The 25,128-nt window shown below is 36.8% G+C and overlaps 2 protein-coding genes across 8 annotated transcripts in view; one reads left to right on the forward strand and one right to left on the reverse strand.

Annotated features, from left to right (window-relative positions):
* LOC105878114 (protein nucleotidyltransferase YdiU-like) overlaps positions 1–25,128 on the forward strand; it is a 168,301-nt gene that overhangs the window by 141,449 nt on the left and 1,724 nt on the right. For 3 of the 6 annotated variants that reach the window (XM_075997502.1, XM_075997501.1, XM_075997503.1), the window contains 14 exons: positions 11–67; positions 155–253; positions 773–840; positions 2,956–3,043; positions 6,559–6,628; positions 7,720–7,792; positions 9,188–9,271; positions 9,991–10,120; positions 14,117–14,161; positions 14,319–14,400; positions 14,499–14,591; positions 20,163–20,242; positions 21,186–21,229; positions 22,844–22,923. In XM_075997502.1, the coding sequence (XP_075853617.1) occupies positions 11–67; positions 155–253; positions 773–840; positions 2,956–3,043; positions 6,559–6,628; positions 7,720–7,792; positions 9,188–9,271; positions 9,991–10,120; positions 14,117–14,161; positions 14,319–14,400; positions 14,499–14,591; positions 20,163–20,242; positions 21,186–21,229; positions 22,844–22,923 (1,093 nt within the window). Of the gene's footprint in view, positions 1–10; positions 68–154; positions 254–772; positions 841–2,955; positions 3,044–6,558; positions 6,629–7,719; positions 7,793–9,187; positions 9,272–9,990; positions 10,121–14,116; positions 14,162–14,318; positions 14,401–14,498; positions 14,592–16,694; positions 17,586–20,162; positions 20,243–21,185; positions 21,230–22,843; positions 22,924–25,128 lie in introns of those variants that run through there. The other 3 variants (XM_075997505.1, XM_075997506.1, XM_075997504.1) reach the window with 2 other exon arrangements.
* Positions 1–25,128, reverse strand: part of PDSS1 (decaprenyl diphosphate synthase subunit 1) — a 165,300-nt gene that overhangs the window by 45,040 nt on the left and 95,132 nt on the right. The gene's annotated exons all lie outside the window — the stretch shown is intronic.

The raw sequence follows: 25,128 nt of genomic DNA on the forward strand, positions 1-25,128 counted from the left end.
TTTTTTGAAGACAGGGTGAAAAATGGGAGCTCCAATTAAAAGGCTCTGGAAAGACCCCATACTCCCGGTACGGTTTGGTAATTTTAGTCATCTAAAGAAAAGCTGATGTTGTCTTAATTACAAATGAAAATCTTTTACATTTTATTTCCTCTAGAAATGGTGATGGTAGAGCTGTACTTCGTTCCTCAGTGAGAGCATTTTTGTGTAGCGAGGCTATGCACTATCTTGGAATTCCAACTAGCCGAGCTGCAAGGTAATTCCTTTTTCATGGAGAGCTGACTTGCAGGACTATGTCATGCTATCTCCAGAAACATGACAGTGAATTAAGCAGATAAATCTCTCATGGCAATATTTCTTACAGTTCCTTACTGTTTTACGTACTTCTTGATAGCATTTAAAATGTAACTTTGGGCCGGGCGTGGTGGCTCACACCTGTAATCTTACCACTCTGGGAAGCCGAGGCAGGCGGATTGCTCGACATTAGGAGTTTGAAACCAGCCTGAGCAAGAGCGAGACCCTGTCTCTACTATAAATTGAAAGAAATTAATTGGCCAACTAATATATATAGAAAAAATTAGCCAGGCATGGTGGCGCATGCCTGTAGTCCCAGCTACTCGGGAGGCTGAGGCAGCAGGATTGCTTGAGCCCAGGAGTTTGAGGTTGCTGTGAGCTAGGCTGACGCCACAGTCCTCACTCTAGCCTGGGCAACAAAGTGAGACTCTGTCTCAAAAAAAATTAAAAAAAATGTAACTTTGATTCTCTTATATTTCAGTCTGGTCGTAAGTGATGACGAAGTGTGGCGAGATCAGTTTTACAATGGAAATATTACGAAAGAACGAGGTAACAACAATTTTTAGAAAATGTGCATAAAATTGGACTGAGTTCTTAAAGAAACACAGATATTGGACATTTGTGCAGTCTTCTTAAAAAATATAACCCATGGTTCTTCAAGATGTAACTAGGCATATTACAGTAGAAATCCTTTGCCACATCCCTATGTCACTAATCCATCCATTTCAAACAGCAAACATCTGGGAAGTGAACAAAAAATATTTATGAATAGCTGGTAAAATGTTTCAAAGCCAGTACAGGAAAGTTCATATGCTTTCCTCCCAGGAAAGCCCCACAGACCTTTCCACAAGTCTTCATGTTTACTTCCAATAAGCTCAGTTAACTTTTTCCTTAGCCTTTAGTAGCGTAGAAATAAAAAATTAGAAAGGGGATGAGAAAGGCACATTTAGAGTAGCAAAAAGAGAATGAGAGAGACTTGACTGTGAATCTCTGAGAAGAGGAAGAGACCTGAAAATCAATTGTAAACATATTTAAGAGCTTAAAAAGCAGAGCTGTCGAGAACTTTTGATGGCCCTTAGTGCTGTAGTGAGTCCTGTGGACATCACTGTGTCACAGGCCAGTGTTCTTGGTGACATTCACAGTGATTCCCCAGAGCACATTTTATGTTCTTTATACTTAGTGCATAATATGTGTCTTAGTTAGTCCGTTTGGGCTGCTATAACAAAATACCTTAGACTTGGTAATTTATAAACAACAGAAGTCTGTTGCTTACAGTTTTGGAGGCTGGGAAGTCCAAGATCAGAGTGCCAGCAGATTCAGTGTCTGGCGAGGGATCCTGCTTCCTAGACAGTGCCTTCTCAGTGCGTCAAGACAGCTCTCTGGGGCCTCTTGTATAAGGACACTGATCCCCTTCACAGGGTAATTAGCTCCCAGACACTCCACCTTCTATTACCATTACCTTGGTAATTAGCTTTCAACATATGCATTTTGGGGGGATGCAAACATTCAGACCATAGCAATATGTTTTTATATGATTTTCATAAAAAAACTACCCCCCAAAAGTATTCATGCTTAAAGGAGTTAAGAATTATCTTTATGGCATCTCTCTCTTCTCCCCTTTAATTTCATCTGGATAAAATGATAGTATTATACCCAGGCCTGTGATATAATAACTGTTTAAGTCTTCTTGCTTATGGTGATTAGATATGAGATGACTGGTACAACATTACTAACTTTTGTGGCTGTGACTTATCTATATATATTTTATTGCTCAAAAAAACAACACATGAAAATAAATATTCAGATTAGTATTGTGAATAAGTCCTGCCTACATGGATAATTCAGTCATCCCTGAAAATACTAGTTGGCCCTTTTCTGTGCCTGCTATTGGGCTAAGGGGGCCCAGGAGTAAGAGGTATGTCATGATCCCTGATCCTAAGAAATTCACGGTCTTTGTGGAGAAAAGACTTAAACACCTGGAACAAATGAACAGTAAGACATCAGAGGTCAGTAAAAGGGGGATGGGATGGATCAGTGTAGCCTTATGGAGGAAGTGGGAATTGATCTTGAATATACGGTTAGGTAGGAGTTCAGTAAAGGACAAGAAGGAGTTGGGTATATGGATGAGGGGAGAATAGCACCAACAAAGGCCTGGAGGTAGCAGTGAGTATGGTGGTCCCTTGAAGGACAGTACTCACAGTGCAGGGATTTTGTCATCTTGGTATAGACCTCATTTTGACGTCTAAACACATGTAGGTACAGCATTCCTTGAAGGAAAGAATCATGAATTCTATTTCTAATTGTAATTACTATAAGGGCCTGTGCAAAATAAAGAATTCATTAATTCCTCTTTTCAGGATACAGTTAACAGGGAAAAGGTCACAATTGATGAGACAGTGGAGAATCTGAAGTTTGGAGCCTGATAACCACCTCTCAGCCTTAGCTAGGTTGGAGCCTTGCTGTCTCAAAACGTGCTTCCTAACGTTCTGATTAAGGCTTATAGGGATACAGAAATACCCTTAATCTTCTATGGAGGGTAAATTAGTTGCTTTTCTGATAAATTCAGTGACTATATTCTTTTTTATTAAAATAATTTCTATTTTAAGAAAGACGTATTTTGATATATTCACATAGCTTGTGCTAAGGTAAATGTTTCTTTTTAAGGTGCGATAGTACTGCGTGCTGCAAAATCATGGTTTAGAATTGGATCGTTAGAAATTTTGGCTCATTATGGTGAACTGGAATTACTGAGGTAAGAACATGACATTTTTTTTTAAGCTATGAAAGTAAGTATTTTCCTCCCAGCTTTATTGATACATAATTGACATATAAAAATTTGTATATATTTAAAGTATATAGTGTGGTTTTTTTTTTTGTTTTTTTTTTTGAGACAGGATCTTGCTCTATAGCCCGGACTGGAGTACACTGACTTCATCATAGCTCACTGCAACCTCCAACTCCTGGGCTCAAGCGATCTTCCCGCCTCAGCCTCCTGAGTAGCTGGGACTACCACCCCCCGCCACCACCACCCCCAGCTAATTTTTAAAAATTTTTTGTAGAGACAGGGTCTCGCTCTTGCTCAGGCTGGTCTGAAACTCCTAGTCTCAAGTGATCCTCCCACCTTGGACTCACAGAGTGCTAGTGCATGGTGGTTCACGCCATGGTGGTAGGTGTGAGCCACCATGCCTGGCCGTGATGTTTTGATATATATATACATTGTGAAATGATTGCCATAATCAAGCTAATTAGCATATCCATCACCTCACATAGTTACTTTTATGGGTGTGTGTGTGTGTGTGAGAATACTTAAGATCTACTCTCTTAGCAAATTTCAAGTGTGCAATACATTATTATTAATTACAGTCTGTACATTAGGTCTTCAGAACTTATTCATCTTGTAACTCAAACTCTGTGCCCTTTGACCAATATCTCCCCATTTCTCCCACACCCCTAACCCCTGGTAACTGCCGTTCTACTCTCTATTTCTATGAGTTCACCATTTTTAGATTCCACATACAAGTGACATCATCCAGTTTTTGTCTTTCTGTTTCCAGTTTATAATTAGGCATAAAGTCCTCAAGGTTCATCCATGTTGTTGTAAATGGCAGGATTTCCTTCTTTTTTAAGGCTAAATAAGGAGATTACATTTTATCTCAACAAATTATATATAGGAGAAAAAAATAAACAACAAAGAAAATTACATTAAAAAAAGATACAAGATAGTTGGAAAAAAATGCTTATTTATGTACTGTGGAGTTAAATACAGTTGACCCTTGAACAGCATGGATTTGAGCTGTGCATGTCCACTTATACAAGGATTTTTTTTTTTTTTTTTACCAAATTATGGCTTGAAAATTTGAGATTGGTGGGATGTGAAACCAGCATATTCGGAAGGCAGAATTTGTTTCCTTGCATTCCACAGGCTGTCTGCTGGACTTGAGTATGTGAGAATTTTGGTGTTGGGGTTGGTCTTGTAACCAATCCCCTGCGTATACCAGGGGACAGCTATACTTTCTGTTTTCTTGTAAGTGAAACAAAGAATTTCAATTAATATTTTTAATACTTGCTATGTACCTAACACTTTGAGTTTTCTAGGAGGTTAAAAAAAGAAGTATAAGACCCAGTAGTCCCTTTTCTCAAGGCATTTGTTATGCAGGATGCACCTCAGTGACAGCTGAGGGCCTCTGTGCCATTCAGAGACTCAGAGTGACTCCCACTCCCCAGTTCTGCAGCCTCAAGACCTCCAGTGCTCTCCTCCCAACTCCTGGGATTCCCCAGGGGCGTCCCCTGTCTCATGTCTCACCCGGACACATGTCTACTTTGACGTGTGTTGGTGCCTTTTTCACATTTGGCTGACCCAGATGTGAAACTCAGCCCATTACAGGATGAAAACAAACAAACAACAGAGCCAATTTAAACAAAGCGTTTAAGAACAGAGCGCACCTTACTGAGTATTTCTGTGAGGAACACATAGGAAACGTTACTTCAAAAGAGCAAAAACCTGTACTCTCAGCACTTTGGGAGGCCAAAGCCAGGAGTTAGAGACCAGCTTGAATCTGGGAGTTTGAGACCAGCCTGGGCAATGCGGCAAGACCTGTCTCTATGAAAAAACAAAACAAAACAAAACAAAACAAAAAAAAGCCGAGTGTGCTGACATCTACCTGTAGTCCCAGCTATTCAGAAGGCTGAGGCAGTAGGTCATTTGAGCTGAGGAGTGGAGGCTGCAGTGAGTTATGATCACACCACTGCACTCTGGCCTGGGCAATAGAGCATGACCCCTTGTCTCTTAAAAAGAAACAAAAACAAAAAGAGCAAAAGCAATAAATTCTTGCCCTTGGGTCATGCAGTGTGGTTTCCATCTTTCTTTGAGGTCTTGGTGCCTGCTAACATCTGTTCTCACAAAATTTCATCTTTTTCAGGCAGACTTAGCAAGATGTTTCTTCAAACAAAAGCATTTCCTCCTTTAAGAGGAAGTCTGTTTTCATTTGCTAAGATAATATAGTTTTTGAAGTCATTGGAAATATATAAGAAAAATTCTCTTAGATAAACTAGAATCATTTGGAATATGGATCCTACATAGTAGTTATCAGCCTAGTAAATCCAGATTTGGTCCATGACGAATGGAGGAAATATGAAGGAAATGAATAAGCAAAGCAGAACAGTCATCACACTTGCCACAAATGTTCTCTGAGTTTCTTACTTCAGCAAATGTTCACTGAGCTCATGGTCAGCCTGGGTGGTAGAGAGAGTTGTCTACCCTCACTGGGTGTTATTTCTAACTACTCATTTGCTTCTGGGGTCACTTCTGCTTGGATTCACCCTGGCACTGAAATTGTTCCATCTAGCGGTCATGTTTCAGTTATAGTTCACTTATTTCTCTGGGATTTGTTGCTTGTTGTCCACCACTTCATCCTTGCAGTGCCTCCACTGGCTAATGTGACGTTACTCTCATATACAGTATATGTATGTGAGACATAGACAGATGTTAGTCAAACTCTAACATATTGTTTTGACTGGGTCTTAGTAATTTCCAAATTGTATCTAAACCCATATTTTTTTCCAGATTCCCTTTTATCTAATGCAGTCAATGCTAGTGGTTAGTCAATTAATTAGAATAGTTGGTTAAAATAGGGAAGAAAGAGTATGATAGATATTTATTTAAAGTATTTTAACTTTGGACATTTACCAATTTTGGTCACCTCATTTGCGAAGCCTTTAGTAAACCTCCACAAATGATCATTCCCTGCTCTATTGCTATACTTTTTTTTTTTTTTTATTTCGGCATATTATGGGGGTACAGATTTTAAGGTTTCAATAAATGCCCATTTCCCCCCCTCTATTGCTATACTTTTTATATATTTCTGTTACTGCATTTATTATACTGTAATGCCATGATTCTTCATATGTTCTTCTCCTGTAATACGCTGTGTGCTCTTTGAGGTCTGAGTCTGATCATTCTTTGTCCTAGCACTTGCCCAGGGCTTGGCAAGTGTAATAGGTATAGTAGGTACTTAATGGATGTTTATTGAACTCATCTGAATTTGTAAAATAATAGGGTAAAATCCAATATGATCTTAGAAACATATTTTTGTTTTTGATTGATATTGAGGAAATATTTTTCTTTGGCTGTTTTGGGAGTAAAATCTTATTCTTAAAGTTTTAAAATTTTGAGCTTGATTTAATGAATTCATAATTGTTGAGGGTAGATTTAGGTGCTTGGATACTATATTCTGAGGAACACTGAAGCTCTCTCCTTTTTATCTTCAGGACATTGTTAGACTTTGTCATACAGGAGCATTTGCCCTCAATAGATGTCAAAGAACCTAATAGATATGTGGTAAGTTTTTAAAAAGAAAAGGCAATTCTCTGTGTTCTCTCGTTGTCCTGTCAATACTAGAGATTACAACTTAGAACATAAAACACTCAAGTTAGGAAAGGAAGTATAGAGCACTTTGGACGTTTTGTTAGAAGAAGATGAGATGACCCACTTCATAAACAACACATAGACAAGACAGTTATTTTTTTTGAAAGATGCCTACAAGAAAGAACAGGTGCTCCTATTTCCTGACTATGTACGTTATTTTTTTGAGCAGCATTTGTAACTTGGTCACATATATTCTTTACTCACATATATGATATGAAGATATTTCTATAGTGGTAGTTCTAAAATAAGCACAATATATAATAGCAAAATGTGATTTTCTATTCTTTTGGAAATTTTTAAATCTTTGTAACTTTTTCTTTTTTTTTTTTTTTTTTTTGAGACAGAGTCTCACTTTGTTGCCTAGGCTAGAGTGAGTGCCGTGGCGTCAGCCTAGCTCACAGCAACCTCAGACTCCTGGGCTCAAGCGATCCTTCTGTCTCAGCCTCCCAAGTAGCTGGGACTACAGGCATGCGCCACCATGCCCGGCTAATTTTTTCTATATATATTAGTTGGCCAATTAGTTTCTTTCTATTTATAGTAGAGACAGGGTCTCGCTCTTGCTCAGGCTGGTTTTGAACTCCCGACCTCGAGCAATCCGCCCGCCTCGGCCTCCCAGAGAGCTAGGATTACAGGCGTGAGCCACCGCGCCCGGCCTGTAACTTTTTCATTTTTTAATTAGACACAGAGAAGGGAATTCTGTTTTTTTCTCAGTGATACATTTCAAAGTTTAATAACATATTTCTGAAATTTAACTCCTTTGTGCTTAATTCTATTGCTTTCAATAGGGAGAAGTTGGATTATACTACTATGGCTGAGCCTTTTATGTATTATTTCTGTATGAATAATTTTCCTTTTTTCCATTTTTCCTACATGTACTAATTTCCAATCCTTTAATCATTTTTTGACCCACCTTTGAATTCTTCTCATGTTCTTGTGACCACCAGAGGATCCTAAAAGAGTATGCATTATCAAAACCTTAAAAACATTTCTAAATTTTATTTTAGGATTTGTTTTCTATTGTGGTATCTGAAACTGCACAACTTATCGCCTTGTGGATGTCTGTTGGTTTTGCTCATGGTAAGTTGTATATTGATATTATAGTTTGTTGAAGTAGAAGACTTCTTTTTTTATGTATTTATAAGTATTCCTACTGATGAGCTTCTTAACATTTTTAATGCAGTAGTTCCCCCCATCTGTGGTTTTGCTTCCTGCAGTTTCAGTTACTCTTTAACCTATGGTCCAAAAATATTAAATGGAAAATTCCAGAAAGAAGCAATTTATGTTTTGAATGGTGTACCATTTTGAGTAGCATGATGAAAGCTCGCTCCATCCAGCCTGGCCATGAGTCGTCCCTGTGTCCAGCGTATCCATGTTGTATGTGCTTCCTGCCCATCGGCCACTCAGCTGCCCTCTGGGTCATCACATTGACAGTTGTAGCGTCACAGTGTATGTGTTCAAGTAACGCTCAGTTTATGTAATAATGGCCCCGAAGTACAAGAGCAGTGATGCTGGCATGTTTTCATAATTGTTCTATTTTATTATTAGTTATTGTTGTTAATCTCCTACTGTTCTTAATTTATAAATTAAGCTTTACCATAGATTCGTGTGTATAGGAAAACATATAGTATATAAGGGTTTGGGACTGTTTGTGGTTTCAGACATCCACTGGGGGTCTTAGATTGAATCCCCTACTATAAGAGGGGACTACTATATACAAAATTGTTCTTAGCAACAGAGAAATAATTTTTTCATGTTTAAAATGATTTGGAATGGAATAGTAATCACATAATAGGAGACTGTTACCTATAAAACTTTTTAACCATAGGATTATGTGTATGAGTATTTATTATGTTTAGATCTCTTTAAAGCTATTTAAAAACTTTTAATTATAAAAGTACTACATGCTTATGGTAAATAACTTAAAATATACATAAGTGAGCGGAAACTCCATTTTCCAGTGTATTCACTATTAACCATTTCATATCGATTTTTCTAGACTTTTTTCCTATGATATATAGATGTCTCCAGAAAAAAAACAACAACAAAAGGCAGGGCTTCCCATACTTCTCATGTCCTGAAGCTAATGACTTTCATGGGGGCACATATCTATATTTTTATCTTTTCCTCTTTTTGAGAACCTTTGAAAATTAATCTTACTCCTTTACTAATCTCAATTCCATTTCAAATAATATATTTTAATTAATGCTAGAAATTGAGGATAAATAAAAGAGGGGTATTATTCCTATAGTATTTGAAATCTTTGTGGGGGGATCATAAAACACAAGGCTAAATTTATTTTTAAAATATAGTTTTAACATATATGAAACTATTTGATAATCACCAATTAAACTTTCCATTTTAATCTAATTTTGTTTCATCTCTAAAACAAAGGGTATTTCTGAATAATTTTATAGACTTAAAAGAAAAACATTTTTTTAGTGTCATGTTTTTGGAATTCTTTTGTTGTTTTAGGTGTTTGTAATACTGATAACTTCAGTTTGTTATCCATTACAATTGACTACGGTCCATTTGGTTTTATGGAAAACTATAATCCAGGTATGTATGATTTATATTTGTGTGCATACATACCCACATGCGCCCCTTATTTCACTAAAAAAAATCATTTCAGGTTTATTTTATTTAAATAAGCTGTTAAAGATCATATAGTGATGGGGTAGTAGAAAGAACTCAGTTCATTCATAAAATGGTGATTTTTATGTGGTTACTAGATTTTCTGAGCACCATAAGTGATATAACAACGGATCCTTCCGTAATCTCTGCCCTCAAGGAATTATATACTAGAGAAGCTGGCATGAGGTGTACCAGGGAATATGTTGTCAGACAGACTTGGGCTTGAATTCTAGCACCCGATCCTTCATGGCTCTGGGCCTTTGGAAAAGCTACATAACTTCTCCCTCTAGTAATATATATAATGGCGGTGACAGTAATACTGTACTTACCCCTGCAGGGATCAGAGAAGGCTTTGTGGAGGACCTGCTACCTAAGTTGGAGATTGAAATATATATGTGATAAACTAGAGAGTCTTGTGGGTTAGAAATGTATTTCTCTATTAGGCAAATTTTATATTTTAGAAGTTTTTAGTGTATATTGACATTAAGGTTTCTTATTACTTTTGAATGAAATATTTAATGTCAGAAAGTTTTATTTAATAAATATAAATGTATTAAGTTTAAATATAAGCTTAAAAACAAAGAAAGAAGCTATTTCTTATAATTATCCCTATGTAAAGCTATAGAATTTTGTTTTAAATACAGATTATGTACCAAACACATCTGATGATGAAAGAAGATATAAAATAGGCAATCAGGCCAATATTGGAATGTTTAATTTAAATAAGTTGTTACAAGCTCTAAACCCATTACTGGATCCTAGGCAAAAGCAACTGTGAGTAAATCCTAAATCTACTAATAAAAGCTACATGAAAAGGCTGGGCATGGTGGCTCACGCCTGTAATCCTAGCTCTCTGGGAGGCCAAGGCAGGTGGATTGCTCAAGGTCAGGAGTTCGAAAGCAGCCTGAGCAAGAGCGAGACCCCGTCTCTACTATAAATAGAAAGAAATTAATTAGCCAGGCGTGGTGGCACATGCCTGTAGTCCCAGCTACTCGGGAGGCTGAGGCAGTAGGATTGCTTGAGCCCAGGAGTTTGAGGTTGCTGTGAGCTCGGCTGACGCCTCAGCACTCACTCTAGCCTGGGCAACAAAGCGAGACTCTGTCTCAAAAAAAAAAAAAAAAAAGCTACATGAAAATATTTTTGTATAACAAAAATTTTTTGAAAAGTAGGAAACTAACACTTTAAAAACCATCTTATTTAGTCCTTACTAATGAAGGCATTTAAAACTATATATTTTTTCTAGTACAATTTGTACTTTTTTGCATGGTTTTTAGGATAAAGTTTTTCTTATTTATTCCTTTTTAGATATTATGAAATCTGTTTATTTCCTATTTGATCCGAGGGTTATTTATCACTGTATTTCTTAAGTAGTAAGAATTGTATTTCTAAGTAGTAAGGATTATTTTGTCTGTATTTTTAGGATCAGAGAATGTGTTTTGTAAAATCCCTACTATTCAAAATGTGTTAATGTTTCTTTGTGACCCAACACAGAACATTTTTTGATATGTTTGATGATTTACATAAAAATATATACTGTGTAGTCAGAGGTTTTAATATTGAGGTCAAGTTGAGTGTATTGCTGTATTAATATTATTCAAGTCCTTTATGACTATTTTTTATCTGTTAGATAAGTTAGATTCTTAAGAGATGTATATTAAAATTCTTGTTTTAATTGTATTTTATCACGTTTTTTTTTCTAATTGAAATTTACATATTTTGCTATGTGTTACTGATACCTATAGGTTTTTCACTTATATTTTCTTTAAAAAAATACTTTTTATCCTAATAATGATCCCCTTTATTCTGATTTGTACTTTTTTTTTTTTTTATTCTGATTTGTACTTTTAATACTCAATTTCAACTTATCTGACATTAATACTGCCATTCATGGTTTCTTTTTGTCGGGTTACTTTGAATCTCACTTTATTTTCTACTTTTCTTTTTGTACCCATCTTTATTTGTTTTAAAGGGTGTTTCTTGTAAAAACAAACAAAATATATACCCAGGTTGTAATTTTATGTGATGGTTTCTGTCCTAATAGAACTCACATATATTATAACAATTGATATATTTTATTTATTCCTACTATCTTACATTGTACTTAATCTTTATTTGACTATTGGTTTTTCCCCACTTTCCTTATCTCTTTCTGATTTGAGCTATCCATTCATCCCCCCCATCCCCTTTGATTTGGAAACTCTACTGAAAAAAAGGTTTTGTATTCCGCTAATAGTTACCTTGTTTTTTCTGCCACTCTCTCTACTGTTACATGAAAAAACAAGTTTGCATATATTTTTTCTCACTAAGCTCCTCTTTGCCCATTGCGTCCTCTTCATCCAACAAGATGAGACTTTAGAATGTTTTTATCGTTTATATCTACCTACCCAGCTGCTAGATTTTGCTAAGATAGTTTAGTATTTTGAACTTCAGATGATGAGGTTTTTCCTTGTAGTGTCTCTCTTCTGTTTTAAGCGTCTTTGGCTTCAGCACTCCCCCACACCCCCTCTTAGAGTCATTTCACCATTCTTTTTTCATGGTTCCATCTTAAAGTCTCTGTCTTGATTACTTTCTTAAGTGATTCACTCAAATGGGGTATATAGGTGATATGTTCTCCAAATTCTTGCATCACCATTAGTACAGGTGTTTTTATTTTACTGTGACAGGTGATTGATATCTAGGGTGTCAGAGTATGGATTCCATTGTGTGCAATGATCTGTTACCATGTCTGTTAATCTGCAGACCTGAGCCGTATTCTCCAGGCTGGTTTATATTAGTAATAAGCTGAGGTTTTAATCTCCATCTCTCTACTGTGTGGCCCCTCATTCTGAATTTATGCTGAAGAGTAAATGGAACATGGTTGCCTTTTTTTAAACAACAGAGTAAACAATAAATAGACAAATTTGCAATTTTATAATTTCTCAAGTTGAAATATATTTATGTAAATGAATAAGTATGAATGATAATCTGAATACATTAATACTTATATAAAATGTTGAATATTTATTGATCGAGCCACCAGACTTTGAGCTCTTTGAGGGCAGGGACCACATTTTAAACATTTCTATGTCTCCAATGTGAAGATAAAATACATTTCTCCCCCCCCCCCATCCCCCTATCCCCTACCCCCAATCTAAAATTTACCGTTTCTGGTACAACAAGATCGCAGATGGAAGGCAAGGCATAGAGTGATTTTATTAATCCCAGGTAGCAAAAATATTACTTCAATAAAAATAAAAGGTTTGTATTCCATCTATAGTTTCCTTAATTTAATTAAAAAATATACTGGCAATACCATTATAGTTCAAAATCAGAGAGATATAAAATGATATTCATTAAGGAATCTTGCTCCCATCTTTCTCTCCATCAAGTTTATACCCATTTTGCCCTGCAGAGTTCATTCATTCTACAAATATTTATTTATTTATTTATTTATTTATTTATTTTATTTTTTTTTTTTGAGACAGAGTCTCGCTTTCTTGCCTAGGCTAGAGTGAGTGCCGTGGCGTCAGCCTAGCTCACAGCAACCTCAAACTCCTGGGCTCGAGTGATCCTTCTGCCTCAGCCTCCCGGGTAGCTGGGACTACAGGCATGCGCCACCATGCCCGGCTAATTTTTTATATATATATCAGTTGGCCAATTAATTTCTTTCTATTTATAGTAGAGACGGGGTCTCGCTCTTGCTCAGGCTGGTTTTGAACTCCTGACCTTGAGCAATCCGCCCGCCTCGGCCTCCCAAGAGCTAGGATTACAGGCGTGAGCCACAGCGCCCGGCCTACAAATATTTATTGATAGTACTTAGGTGCTCAGTATGTGCCACTTTGCTGAGTGCTAAGGGGACAGCAATGAAAAAACAAGGCAAAAAAATTGTGCCCTTATGCTTACTTCTGGTGGGAGACCCAGTCCATAAACAAAACAAGTTACCTAGTATATTAGGAAATAAGTACCAAAGAGGAAAATAAAGCAGGTAGGGAGCCCAGGGAGGGAGGGGTTTGGAATTTTAAAAGATGGTTGGCAAAGATCTCACATGAGCAAAGTCTTGAAGGAGCTGCAGGAGGAAGCCACACAGTTGTCTTGGGTAAGAATGCTACTTTAAGGAGCAGCCTGTGCAAAGGCCGTGAGGGGGAGTGTGCCTGGTGCATTTAGGGACAGCAAGGAGGCCAGATGGCTGCAGCAGAATAAGCCAGGGGCACATTGGAGAACATGAGGGCAGACTTCCTTTACCTAAAGGAAGTGGACTTCACAATGTGTTCAGCTCTTGTATAACCAAAAATGCATTTAAGAACGTTAAGAAATGGATACTTAATTTGTTTAAAGATGGGTTTAAGGTTAAAACTCTAATTTTTATATTTTATGAAATATTTCATTATTTTTTCATACTTTTAGACAGATAAAATGTTATATTGGATAAGGTATATATTTATAATGCATTATTTTGAGTCTAAGATGATTTTTAAAATACACCAAAAACCCAATTTATTTAACTCTCTTGGTATCACAGAGACATACCAACATTCATTATCTTATAAGCTAATTGTTTATGGTGACTTTGCAGGGGTGACATGATTTGACCTGTACTGTATCCAAATCTTTGAGACAATAAATTTATATTGACAATTTTCTCTGCGATAGGGTATATAATTAAACTACTAAACCAGAATCAGTAGCATGTAATCTCTGTTATTTTGTATAATAAGATGTTTCACTTTGTTCTTATAAAATATAATTCAAGAACGTTCGGAGTTTAACTGTCCTTCCTCTCTTCTCTCCTAGTGCTGCTCAGATTCTTGAGGGGTACCCTGTACTTTATTACACAAGGTTTGTCATTTTTTTTTTTATTTTTTTTTTTTATTTTATTTTAATTTTTTAGGTTTGTCATTTTTGAATACAGACATTAAAGCATCCTAGTTGGTTTGAAGATAATTCTTAAAATAGTGAGAATTTTAATAACAAATTGAATCAACACTTCTTTTAGATTTCAAAAATTGTTCAAAGCCAAGTTGGGATTACTTGGAGAAAGGGAAGGTGATGATGATTTAATTGCATTTTTCTTGCATGTGAGTTTATCATTTTATCCTTTTTTTGATTAATATTTGATTTATTATACAGCATATTTTTGGTTATTGGGATTGATAAATATAATTACTTTTTTTAGCTCATGGAAAAGACAGAAGCTGATTTTACAATGACGTTTCGGCAGCTTAGTGAGATCACTCAAAGCCAGTTACTGGAGCTCAACATTCCTCAGGTATTAATTTGTGACATTTGGCTTTTCTTAATTCAGTTTTCTTTAATAAGTTCATTGATATACAATTTATATATCATAAAATTTCATTTAAGTGTACAATTCTGTGATTTTCAACAATTATTGAATTTGTACAGTTACTTACAATTCAATTTTAGAACAATTCTATCACTCTAAAAAGATTCCTGTGCCCATTTTACAGTCAATTCCTGTTTCTACTTTCAGCCCCAAGCAATTGCTAATCTATCTTCTGTCTCTAAAAGTTTTACTTTCTAGATATTTCCTATAAATAGAATCATGTAATATGTTGTCTTTTTGCATCTGGCTTCTTCACTTAGCACATTTTTGAGGTTCATCCGTGTTGTAACCTATGTCGGTAGTTATTTCCTCTTTATTACTGAGTAGTCGTCTATTGTATGGATATACCACATTTTGCTTTTCCATTTACCTTTTTTTTTTTTTTTTTTTGAGACAGAGTCTCACTTTTTTGTCCAGGCTAGAGTGAGTGCCGTGGCGTCAACCTAGCTCACAGCAACCTCAAACTCCTAGGCTCGAGCGATCCTTCTGCCTCAGCCTCCCGAGTCCCTCCGAGTCCCAACTGGGACTACAGGCATGAGCCACCATGCCCGGCTAATTTTTTATATATATATCAGTTGACCAATTAATTTCTTTCTATTTATAGTAGAGACGGGGTCTCGCTCTTGCTCAGGCTGGTTTTGAACTCCTGACCTTGAGCAATCCGTCCGCCTCGGCCTCCCAAGAGCTAGGATTACAGGCATGAGCCACCGCGCCCGGCCTCCATTTACCTTTTGATAGACATTTGGGTTCTTTCCATTTTTTGGCTATTATGAATAAATGCTGCTGTGAACATTCATGAACAAGTTTTTCTGTGGGCATATGTTTTTATTTCTCTAGGGTAGATACTAGGAGTGGAATTGCTGGATTGTTTAGTAAGTGTATGTTTAACTTTTTAAGTAACTGCCAAACTGTTTCCAAAGGGGCTGCACTTAATTCATATTTAAGAATATGTGTTGCCTTTTTATTTCAATGCTAATACATTTCATTTGTGGAATAATATGGTATTACCAGAAGACTCCTACTTAGTGTAGAGTTTTAGAAACATGAATCTATTTATAAGGTCCATGTCTTTCAGATTGCAGTCATTGTTTTTATTATTTTTAAGATTAAAACCCAGTTTTAATTTAAAGTATTATGGGTTACAAAATAGTTTGGTGTTTTGGTTACATGAATCACTTTTATAATGCTTGAGCCATGGTTATAGAAGTACCCATCACCCAGATATTGTTCATTGTACTCGTTATGTAGGTTTTTGCCCATCCCCTCTTCCCCTTTCCCCCAGGTTGATTTCTGTTGAGTTTTACTTCCCTCTATGCACATATGTGCTCATCGGTTAGTTCCTATTTAATAGTGAGTACATGTGGTATTTGTTTTTCCATTCTTTAGATACTTCATTTAGGATAATGGTCTCCAGTTCTGTCCAAATTGCAATAGGCATTAATTCATCCCTTTTATGGCTGAGTAGTACTCCATAGTATACATATACCACATTTTGTTAATCCAGTCATGAATTCATGGGCACTTAGGTTGTTTCTACCTCTTTGCAGTTGTGAATTGTGCTGCTATAAACATTCTAGTGCAGGTGTACTATTTCGCATTTTCCCTATATATGGTGACTTTTGGGACACCCTGTATATTTCTTTTTAGAGAGAAAAGTTTATTAAAGAAAAAAGTAAAAAAAAATGCTTGAGAAGAAAGATATTGTGATTTTTTTGCAGGTTTAGTTTCCTGATATTCTTGATCTATTTTTTAAGGTAATCCCTGGGTTAGATCACATAGTTTCACACTGGGAATGGACCTTCAGGATCAATTCATTTTACAGTGTGGAGACTGAGGCCAGGAGGGGCAAAGGACTTACCGAGTGCACAGAACAGTTTATCACAGTCAGAAGCAAGACCCACATTTTGCTTCCCAGTGCTTTTTCGTTATGCCAGCTCTGCCAGTTCTTCCTTTGTTAATTCTACCTTCATTCTTTGATATTTAAAGCCCCATTACTTTTCTAAAAATCACTCCTGTTTTCACACACAGTGAAGCTGAGTCAAGAATAAAGGCTTTTTCACAGTCATTTCAAGAGGACGTACCCTTTGGCGGCTGAAGAGGGCAGGCTTGGGGCAGATGTGGGGGCTTCCACCTGGGCTCCCTTTGCAGCCCTGTGGGCTCGCACAAGCTACACAGTCTCTAACCCTCACTGCTTCATCTGCAAGATAGGGCTAGTAATAATCATATCTCCCTCCTATGTACTCAGTAGTTGCTGCTCTCAGTAGTGATGTACGAGTAAGGTAAGCAGCAGTAGTTCTCTTAATTTCAGTCCTCTGCTTTCTTAGTATGATCTCTAACATCCCAGCATCAATTCCACGCAGGGTTTGAAGGAAGGGGAGCCGGGATTGAAACAGCGAGATGCACCAGCCTCTTTCCACTGACTGTGCAACCACTTTCAAACAGAAATGGCTGTTGTCTGTGGAGCAAATGGGAGTTAAAGTAGGACTGTTTGAAAAAGAAGCAGAGCAATTATTATTGCTAAATTAGCTGTGGATCATGCTAATTATAAGGAAAAGTATTATTCTTACAGGTATGAGCCATGAATTGCTCATGAGCTATTACAGGTAATAGCCATGAATTGTACTTTTAGGAGTTTTTTGAATAAAAGAATATCTGTTATCACAAAATGCAGAAAAAATACAGAAAAATATTAACCAAAAGGCATCTTTGATATAATTTTAAAAATGTCAGTGATCCATCTATCATAACCAATTAACATTTAATTAGTGATAACCACTAATTAACATTTAATGTGTGAAAAACTGAGACAAAGTAATGATACTAGGTTGGTGCAAGAATAATTGTGGTTTTAGCATTGTTGAAATTTTCTGTTTGGTATTGGAATATATTCTTAAATAAATGTGGTTATGTTATACACCATTTTAATGCATATTTCTCGCCTTATTTTTTTGCTAGTGACTTATTACTTGCTGTTTATTTTATATTTATTTTAGATTATGGAAATGATGTTAGGCAAAAAGCAACTTTGAGCAATTTTCTCATTCAAGTTCAAAATGGATTGTAAAGCAGCAGCGACAACTTGTAACATAAACAATGCATTTGGGCCGGGCACGGTGGCTCAGGCCTATAATCCTAGCACTCTGGGAAGCCGAGGCGGGCGGATTGCTCCAGGTCCGGAGTTCAAGACCAGCCTGAGCAAGAGTGAGACCCCGTCTCTACTATAAATAGAAAGAAGTTAATTGGCCAGCTAATATATATAATATAAAAATCAGCCGGGCATGGTGGCACATGCCTATAGTCCCCAGCTGCTTGGGAGGCCGAGGCAGGAGGATTGCTTGAGCCCAGGAGATTGAGGTTGCTGTGAGGTAGGCTGATGCCACGGCACTCACTCTAGCCTGGGCAACAAAGCAAGACTCTGTCTCACAAAAAACAAAAAAACAACACATTTGGCCCAGGAATTGCTAACGAGTGTATAGTGCAGTGGTGGTTCAAGTTGTTTTGCAGGCTGGGCACGGTGGCTCAGGCCTGTAATCCTATCACTCTGGGAGGCCGAGGTAGATGGATTGCTTGAGGTCAGGAGTTCGAAACCAGCCTGAGCAAGAGCGAGACCCTGTCTCTACTATAAATAGAAAGAAATTAATTGGACAACTAATATATATAGAAAAAATTAGCTGGGCATGGTGGCGCATGCCTGTAGTCCCAGCTACTCGGGAGGCTGAGGCAGAAGGATTGCTTGAGCCCAGGAGTTTTAGGTTGCTGTGAGCTAGGCTGACGCCAGGGCACTCTCTCTAGCCTGGGCAACAAAGCGAGACTCTGTCTCAAAAAAAAAAAAAAAAAAGAAAAAGAAAAGAAGATGAGAGCCTTGAAGAAAGATGAGGAGCGCAGTGGCCGGCCATTGGAAGTTTACAACGACCAGTTGAGAGAAATCATTGAAGCTGATCCTTTTACAACTACGTGAGAAGTTGTCAAAGACCTTAAGGTTAATCATTCTGGGATTGTTGGGGATTTGAAGCAAATTGGAAAAGTGAAAAAGCTCGATAAATGGGTGCCTCATGAGCTGACCAAAAATAAAAGAAATCATCATCTTGAATTATCATCTTCTCTTCTTGATCGGATTGTCACATGCAACAAAAAGTGGATTTTCTACGACAACCAGGCGATAACCAGCCCAGTGGTTGGACCAAGAAGAAGCTCCAAAGCACTTCCCAAAGCCAAACTTGCACCAAAAAAAAGGTCATGGTCACTGTTGGGTGGTCTGCTGCTGGTCTGATCCACTACAGCTTTCTGAATCCCAGTGAAACCATTACATCTGAGAAGTATGCTTAGCAAATCGATGAGATGCACTGAGAACTGTAATACCTGCAGCTGGCATTGGTCAACAGGGCCCAGTTCTTCTCCACGACCATGCCTGACTGCAGGTCACACAACCAGTGCTTCAAAAGTTGAATGTTTGGGCTGCAAAGTTTTGCCTCATCCGCCATGTTCACCTGACCTCTCGCCAACTGACCACCACTTCTTCAAGCATCTCAACTTTTTGCCACGAAAACACTTTCAGGATGCAGAAAATGCTTTCCAAGAGTTCACTGAATCCCGAAGCATGGATTTTTATGCTACAGGAATAAACAAACTTATTTCTTATTGACAAAAATGTTTTGATTGCAATGGTTCCTATTTTGATTAATAAAGATGTGTTTGAGCCTAGTTATAATGATTTAAAATTCACGGTCCAAAACTGCAGTTACTTTTGTACCGATCTAATAAATTGTCTTGTTGAAGTTCAAGACAGGTATAAATATTTAAATTACCAAAAGTTGGGAAAATTTAAGTGAGAAGAGATCATTACATTTCTAATCATTTTAATAGTTAATTTCTGTGTCTTTTGAATATGAAATCTTTTCACCTCTCTAACTACCTAGGTAGAGCTAATTGCTTATTCCTTTGTTTTTCCTTAGCCTTTTATATATATTTTCATAACGCTTCTAAAATGGCATTGAATTTTTTTGTTTATATACTTTCCTTCTTAAAGTCAGGGACTGTTAATTAGTAATTTTTATATCCTTTCTTGAACATAGTTCCAAGCTCATAGTAGACAGTTCATAAATGTCTATTAAATGAATTAATAGGTAACTAAATAAAATGCAATTGCAAATTAAGTTTTTAAAAGTAAATTATGCATTAAGGGAGTTCCTTATATAATAGAAGCCTTTTGATAATATAAGTATTCATCATGTAATCTGTTTATAAGAATTTTGTGTATATTATTTCAGTTAAATCATGCCATTACGTGGATTTCTATGAATTCTAATTTTAGAGTTGAATGATATATAAGGAAAAGGAAAATATTCCTTTTTGTACTACTTTTACTTGAAATAGCATTCTTTATAAAAATCTAGAGAAGTTACTATTAAAGAACATAAATAATTTAAAGGAACATGAAGTTAAAATAAATAACAAATATTAACATAATAAGCAATATGTTACTGTATTTTCATTTAGCAATTCTGGGCACTGAAGACAGTTTCAGAGCACAAACTCTTTCCTGCCTGGGTGTCCCAGTACCTTTTGAGACTGAAGAGGTAAAGTCATCTACTCACCTCCCAAAAAAGCACGTGATGTATTATTTTATCATTGTCCACCTATCAGGTTCCTCTCCTCCTTTCCACTGTGTAGCATTTCCTTTTCACTGCTGGGCACTCTGCTGTGGCTGAGATGTCTACAGTAACACCTCCCCATGCAGAGGGCCCTCATCTGTTCACCTCAACTCTGATAACACAGCTTGGCGGTTTCTAGAGCCCAAAGCCCTGACACTCTGGAGGGGAGCACCTTAGGCTTCCCAACAGTGTCTATTGTCACATCTTATGCAATTGTATGAAGTCATGTTGTCTTATAACTCCACTGTGAATTAAAAGCAACTAATATGAAAGAGAAATGAAGTTGAAAGTTGCCAAGTTTGTTGCCCCAGCTACTTGGGAGGCTGAGGTGGGAGGATCACTTGAGTCCAGGAGTTGGAGGCTGCAGTGATCTGTGCATTCCAGCCTGGGTGATAGAGAGAGACCCTATCTTGTTTTTTTTATTATTATTTTTTTTTTTATTTAAAGACAATGTAAGTTGTCAGTGCAACTGAAGGGAGAAGGAAGAGGTAGGAAAACCACAGGATGCACAGTTTAATGGCTGCTGGAGACTATTTATAAAGGGGACCTTGAGTAAACAAGACAAAGTTAAATTATTTTCAGAAAACTATGTTTAAGTTTAGATTTCTTTTCAGACAAAAAGATCTTTTAATTGATTAAAATAAGAGAAGGTTTGTTACTGCCTAAAAAAACTAAACAAGGTAGTTTTTTATATTAATACATTGTTTAATCAAACTCAGTATTTTCTATCTTCAAACACTGATTCAGTGTGATTTTGGAATTTTTTTCTCATTATTTGTCTTATGAAATAATTCCCTCCTATTTGAACCAAAGATATAGTTTGGGGAGATAGTGGTTAATTTTGTTCTTTGTTTTATTCATTTTTTAGTAACATGAATGACTCAGATTCTGAAAGAAGAAAAAGAATGACAAGTAAGTAATCCTTTTGATTTTCTCTATGTTAAAGATTATCACATAAAAGCAATGACTTAAGGGGACTGAGTTTTTTTGTTTTATTTTGTTTTTAACTAGAATAATTCTAGGTGACTGTAAGTTGAGTTGAAGTGTCATGTATGGGCTTCTTTAACTTCAGCAGGTGACTTAAAATAAAATATGATATTTGATAGTTTTGCTTTCAGTAAGTTTACATACTAGTGTTAAAATAATATTGTCTTAAAAGATGGTGGAGAGACAAGGAAGGTGGTTTGGGATGTGGTAGAAAGAATATGGGTTTTAGAATCTGGCAGATGAGTCCTGTCTCTGCTACTTTTTGGCTATATGATCTGAAAGATACTTATCTCTCCAAGGTTCAAGGTCCTTAGCTGTGACAAATGGGGAATATTTTGCAGGGATGTTGTAACGATTAGAAATAACGTGTATGAAGTATCTTGTTATAATGCCTGGGCCATAATACACATCCAATAAATGATAGCTAGAAAAGTGAATCACTTTTATGTATTCATTTTCACTTTACCATGTGACTTCATATTTGCCTTGGAGGAGAAAAAACTGGAAGGTTTCTTTGCAGTGCGGGTTCTAGCAAGATCAAGGAAGTTAAGACAGAAGGACCCAAGTGCTCCAGCCTTCACTTGTATAGAGAGCTAGTGCATGTCATCGGGTGGCTGATTCACATGCGTGAAGTAAGGATGGTGCTAACACTCTGTGTTAGGTTAGGGAATGCGATTGCTTCTTCAACTCAGGACATTACTGTAGAGATAAAAGCAGGTTTACTTCTTACAACGAAATGAGTGATCTGTTTAGGGTTGAGCATGGATTTAATTGCTAGCCCCTTATACCCCATGGTAATGAAAAGCATTTATTAAACATAGTTTTAATATGATCCTGGGCTGAGCACTGTGTAGCATGAAAGAGAAATGACCAATGCCCATGGGTTGTTTATGATCTTAGAGTTTAGAAGTCTAAAAATAATAAACATTGAGCATTTATATCAAGTTAAGATATAGTTCCTGGAATTTTTCTATGTGCCATTGTTATAAGACTTTTTAATATGAAAAAATGCATGGTTACTGTCAATAGTACAAATTTATAAAGGGTTTGCATACATATGACCTTTCCTCTTTGCCCCTGGGTAACATCAGCATTAAGCAGTCCTACTGAGTCAGACCTTATTTCTGTGCTTGAAGATGTTATAATAAAAGCAACTGTTTTCCTTTTTGCTTAGGCAAGAGGGCCTAATCAAGATGCATTGACTTCTCTAGGCCTAGTGAACTGGAAATGGTGAAAAACCAAATTACTAATGAAATACTGAAAAGAAAAACAAAATATAATATTGATCATAATGCTCAAAAACAGTTTTTTCTGTACCATAAGATAATAAACACTGTACATCGTTTATAAATAATTAAAATTGATACTGATAATGTATTCTCTTTTGAGCCTTCTGGCAAAGTTCTTAAAGGTTATCAGATTCAGTGGTGACTTCGTATGTCTGTGGCGACTTAATTTATTGTTGTTTTTTGTAATTTATTTATTGTTGAATTTATTGTGATTTATTGTTTCAAGATGTGCTTTTCCCCCTTGTTTAAGCTGTTAACCCAAGGTATGTGCTGAAGAACTGGATGGCAGAATCTGCAGTGCAGAAGGCAGAAAAAAATGATTTCTCAGAGGTAGGTGGCTGACTTTTCTGAGTTTATTTTTATTAATTTAAAATCGATCATATTTTAATCACACTTATTTTCTTTGAAGATGTGCTAAACTGTATCATTGCCAACACCAGCTTCACAGATTTCTCCCTACTTGGTCTCCCTTTTTGTTTATTAGCCAAATTATTTTATCATATTTTCCATTTATTCTTTCACTTATTTAAATTTTTAAATATTCATTTTATGATGCACTCATATACATTATTTGAACTTCTAGGAGTCTGATTCTGTTGTTTATTATTTGTGGAGTGAAATTTTGGATATTAATCTTTAAAATCCAGCGAAACCTGATATGAAGGTGTATCTCTCCAGATGGAATTAGGGTTTGTTTCTACCAGGTATCTATGGCACTACCTGGCCCCACTTTAAATTAATCTTGACAGCAATGAAGATGAATAAACTAGAGCTACATGCAGAAGCATGGATGAATCTCACATATAATGTTAAGCAAAACAAGCAGGTGGCAAAGGAATTCATACAGTATGTTACCACTTAAATATATTTTAATAACTATAAACTATTAATAGTTTAAAAACATGCAAAATCCTGTCAATATCATGCAATATGGCATCCACCATATTGGAAGTATTTTATTTCTGAAGTTGAATGGAGGATACACAGGTGTTTGTTATATTATTCTGCATATACCTTCTCTGCCTCAAATATTTCATAATTAAATTGTTTAAAAATGTGTCACCTCATGTATTGTGGCCCTGGCTATCATGCTGACACTCTCCCGTCCTGTGCCGGGAGCAGGCATTATCGGTGACGTGGTCCTCTTTCTCTGTAAATCCAGTCAGCCTCAGGATCTTTGTCATCACAGCGTGCCAGGTGGTCACTGCCCACCGATCAGAGTTGGCACGAGACAGAAACTTTTTGCTGTTTCTAATTGCAACTTGCATTAACATTTTATTTCAGCAGTTTAATTAGCCTGACAATTCTAGGTTTTCATTTCAGAAAATAAAATATTTAAAAAAATAATCTTTTTATGGTATTAAAGGAGAAAAAAAGGAAGGGAGGTAACTCAGCATTTATAATTAGATAAATTTGTCTAAGCTGGGGGAACTAAACAGTATTTAATAAGTTGTTTCATTGGCCTGTTTCTCTTTCCTTCCCTATCTTTTGTTCCTCCTATCCTTACAATTATATTTGAGTAATGATGCAGTGCACACTGGGCAGGGTGGGAAGTGTTTTCTTGGGTTCACGTAAACATTCAGATTCACATGGCTGTCACAGACACGCACTTGGCCCCACGCAGCCGAGAGACATGCAGGACTGGCACGTACTTACCAACAGGGCAACCCCAGGCTCCTCGTGGGCGGAGTTCTTGCAGCAGCCACGCCAGCGGGAAGGCGCAGGCGCACGGCCCAGGCACAAGGATGTGACAGCCACAAGGATGTGACAGCCACAAGGATGTGACAGCCACGCTGGGAAGCTGCAGGGGCAGCCCTGGCTTAGAAGCTTCCTGCTCCTCAGAGGCCAGAGTCTCATACCAACTCCATAGGCATAATTTTCAGCATCCTCAAAAGAGACATGCCTTCTGCCAAGACTCACCACTCTTAGGAAAGCCTAGAGCATCCTATCAGGTCTTGACGGTCCTCCCAGTCCAGAAGCTGTTTGTCTCTCACGGGCAACGCGATACAGGGGCCCTACCCCTTTATCAGGCTACCAGGGAGCAGGCCCAGCAAGTTAACTAAAGGTCAGATTCTCACATGGGAGAGGAAAAAGATTTTGTCAAACCTTAAGCTTTGCATTTCTTTACACATACAATTGGTGTTTCCCTTCATTCATCAAACATTTCTTGAGAATCCATTCAACGCAAGGTGCTGTGGAGAATTGTAAAAACCCGTTTAAGCAGCTCTTAAACTGGCAGGTGAGATTGATGGGTACACAACTAACTTCAATAAAAGGATATGTATAGAAAGTAGCCAGGAGAAGTTCCAAGATGGGCTTTAAGAGCACTATATTTATAATGAAGCAATCTTTATAGTTAAGATATTAGTGATAAAGTACTCTTTTTGATCTCTTGGCTTTACTTAGTATAGGTAATCATCTATCTTTTTCTATCAGAACTAGGCATTTCCTTCATAATACCCGAAGCAATAACAAAACCACCAAAAATATATATTTTGGTTTTAAATTTATTCTTGAAAGAGGTGTGTTCTTTGG

This window comes from Microcebus murinus, chromosome 25, assembly GCF_040939455.1.
Source record: "Microcebus murinus isolate Inina chromosome 25, M.murinus_Inina_mat1.0, whole genome shotgun sequence".
NCBI lineage: Eukaryota > Metazoa > Chordata > Mammalia > Primates > Cheirogaleidae > Microcebus > Microcebus murinus.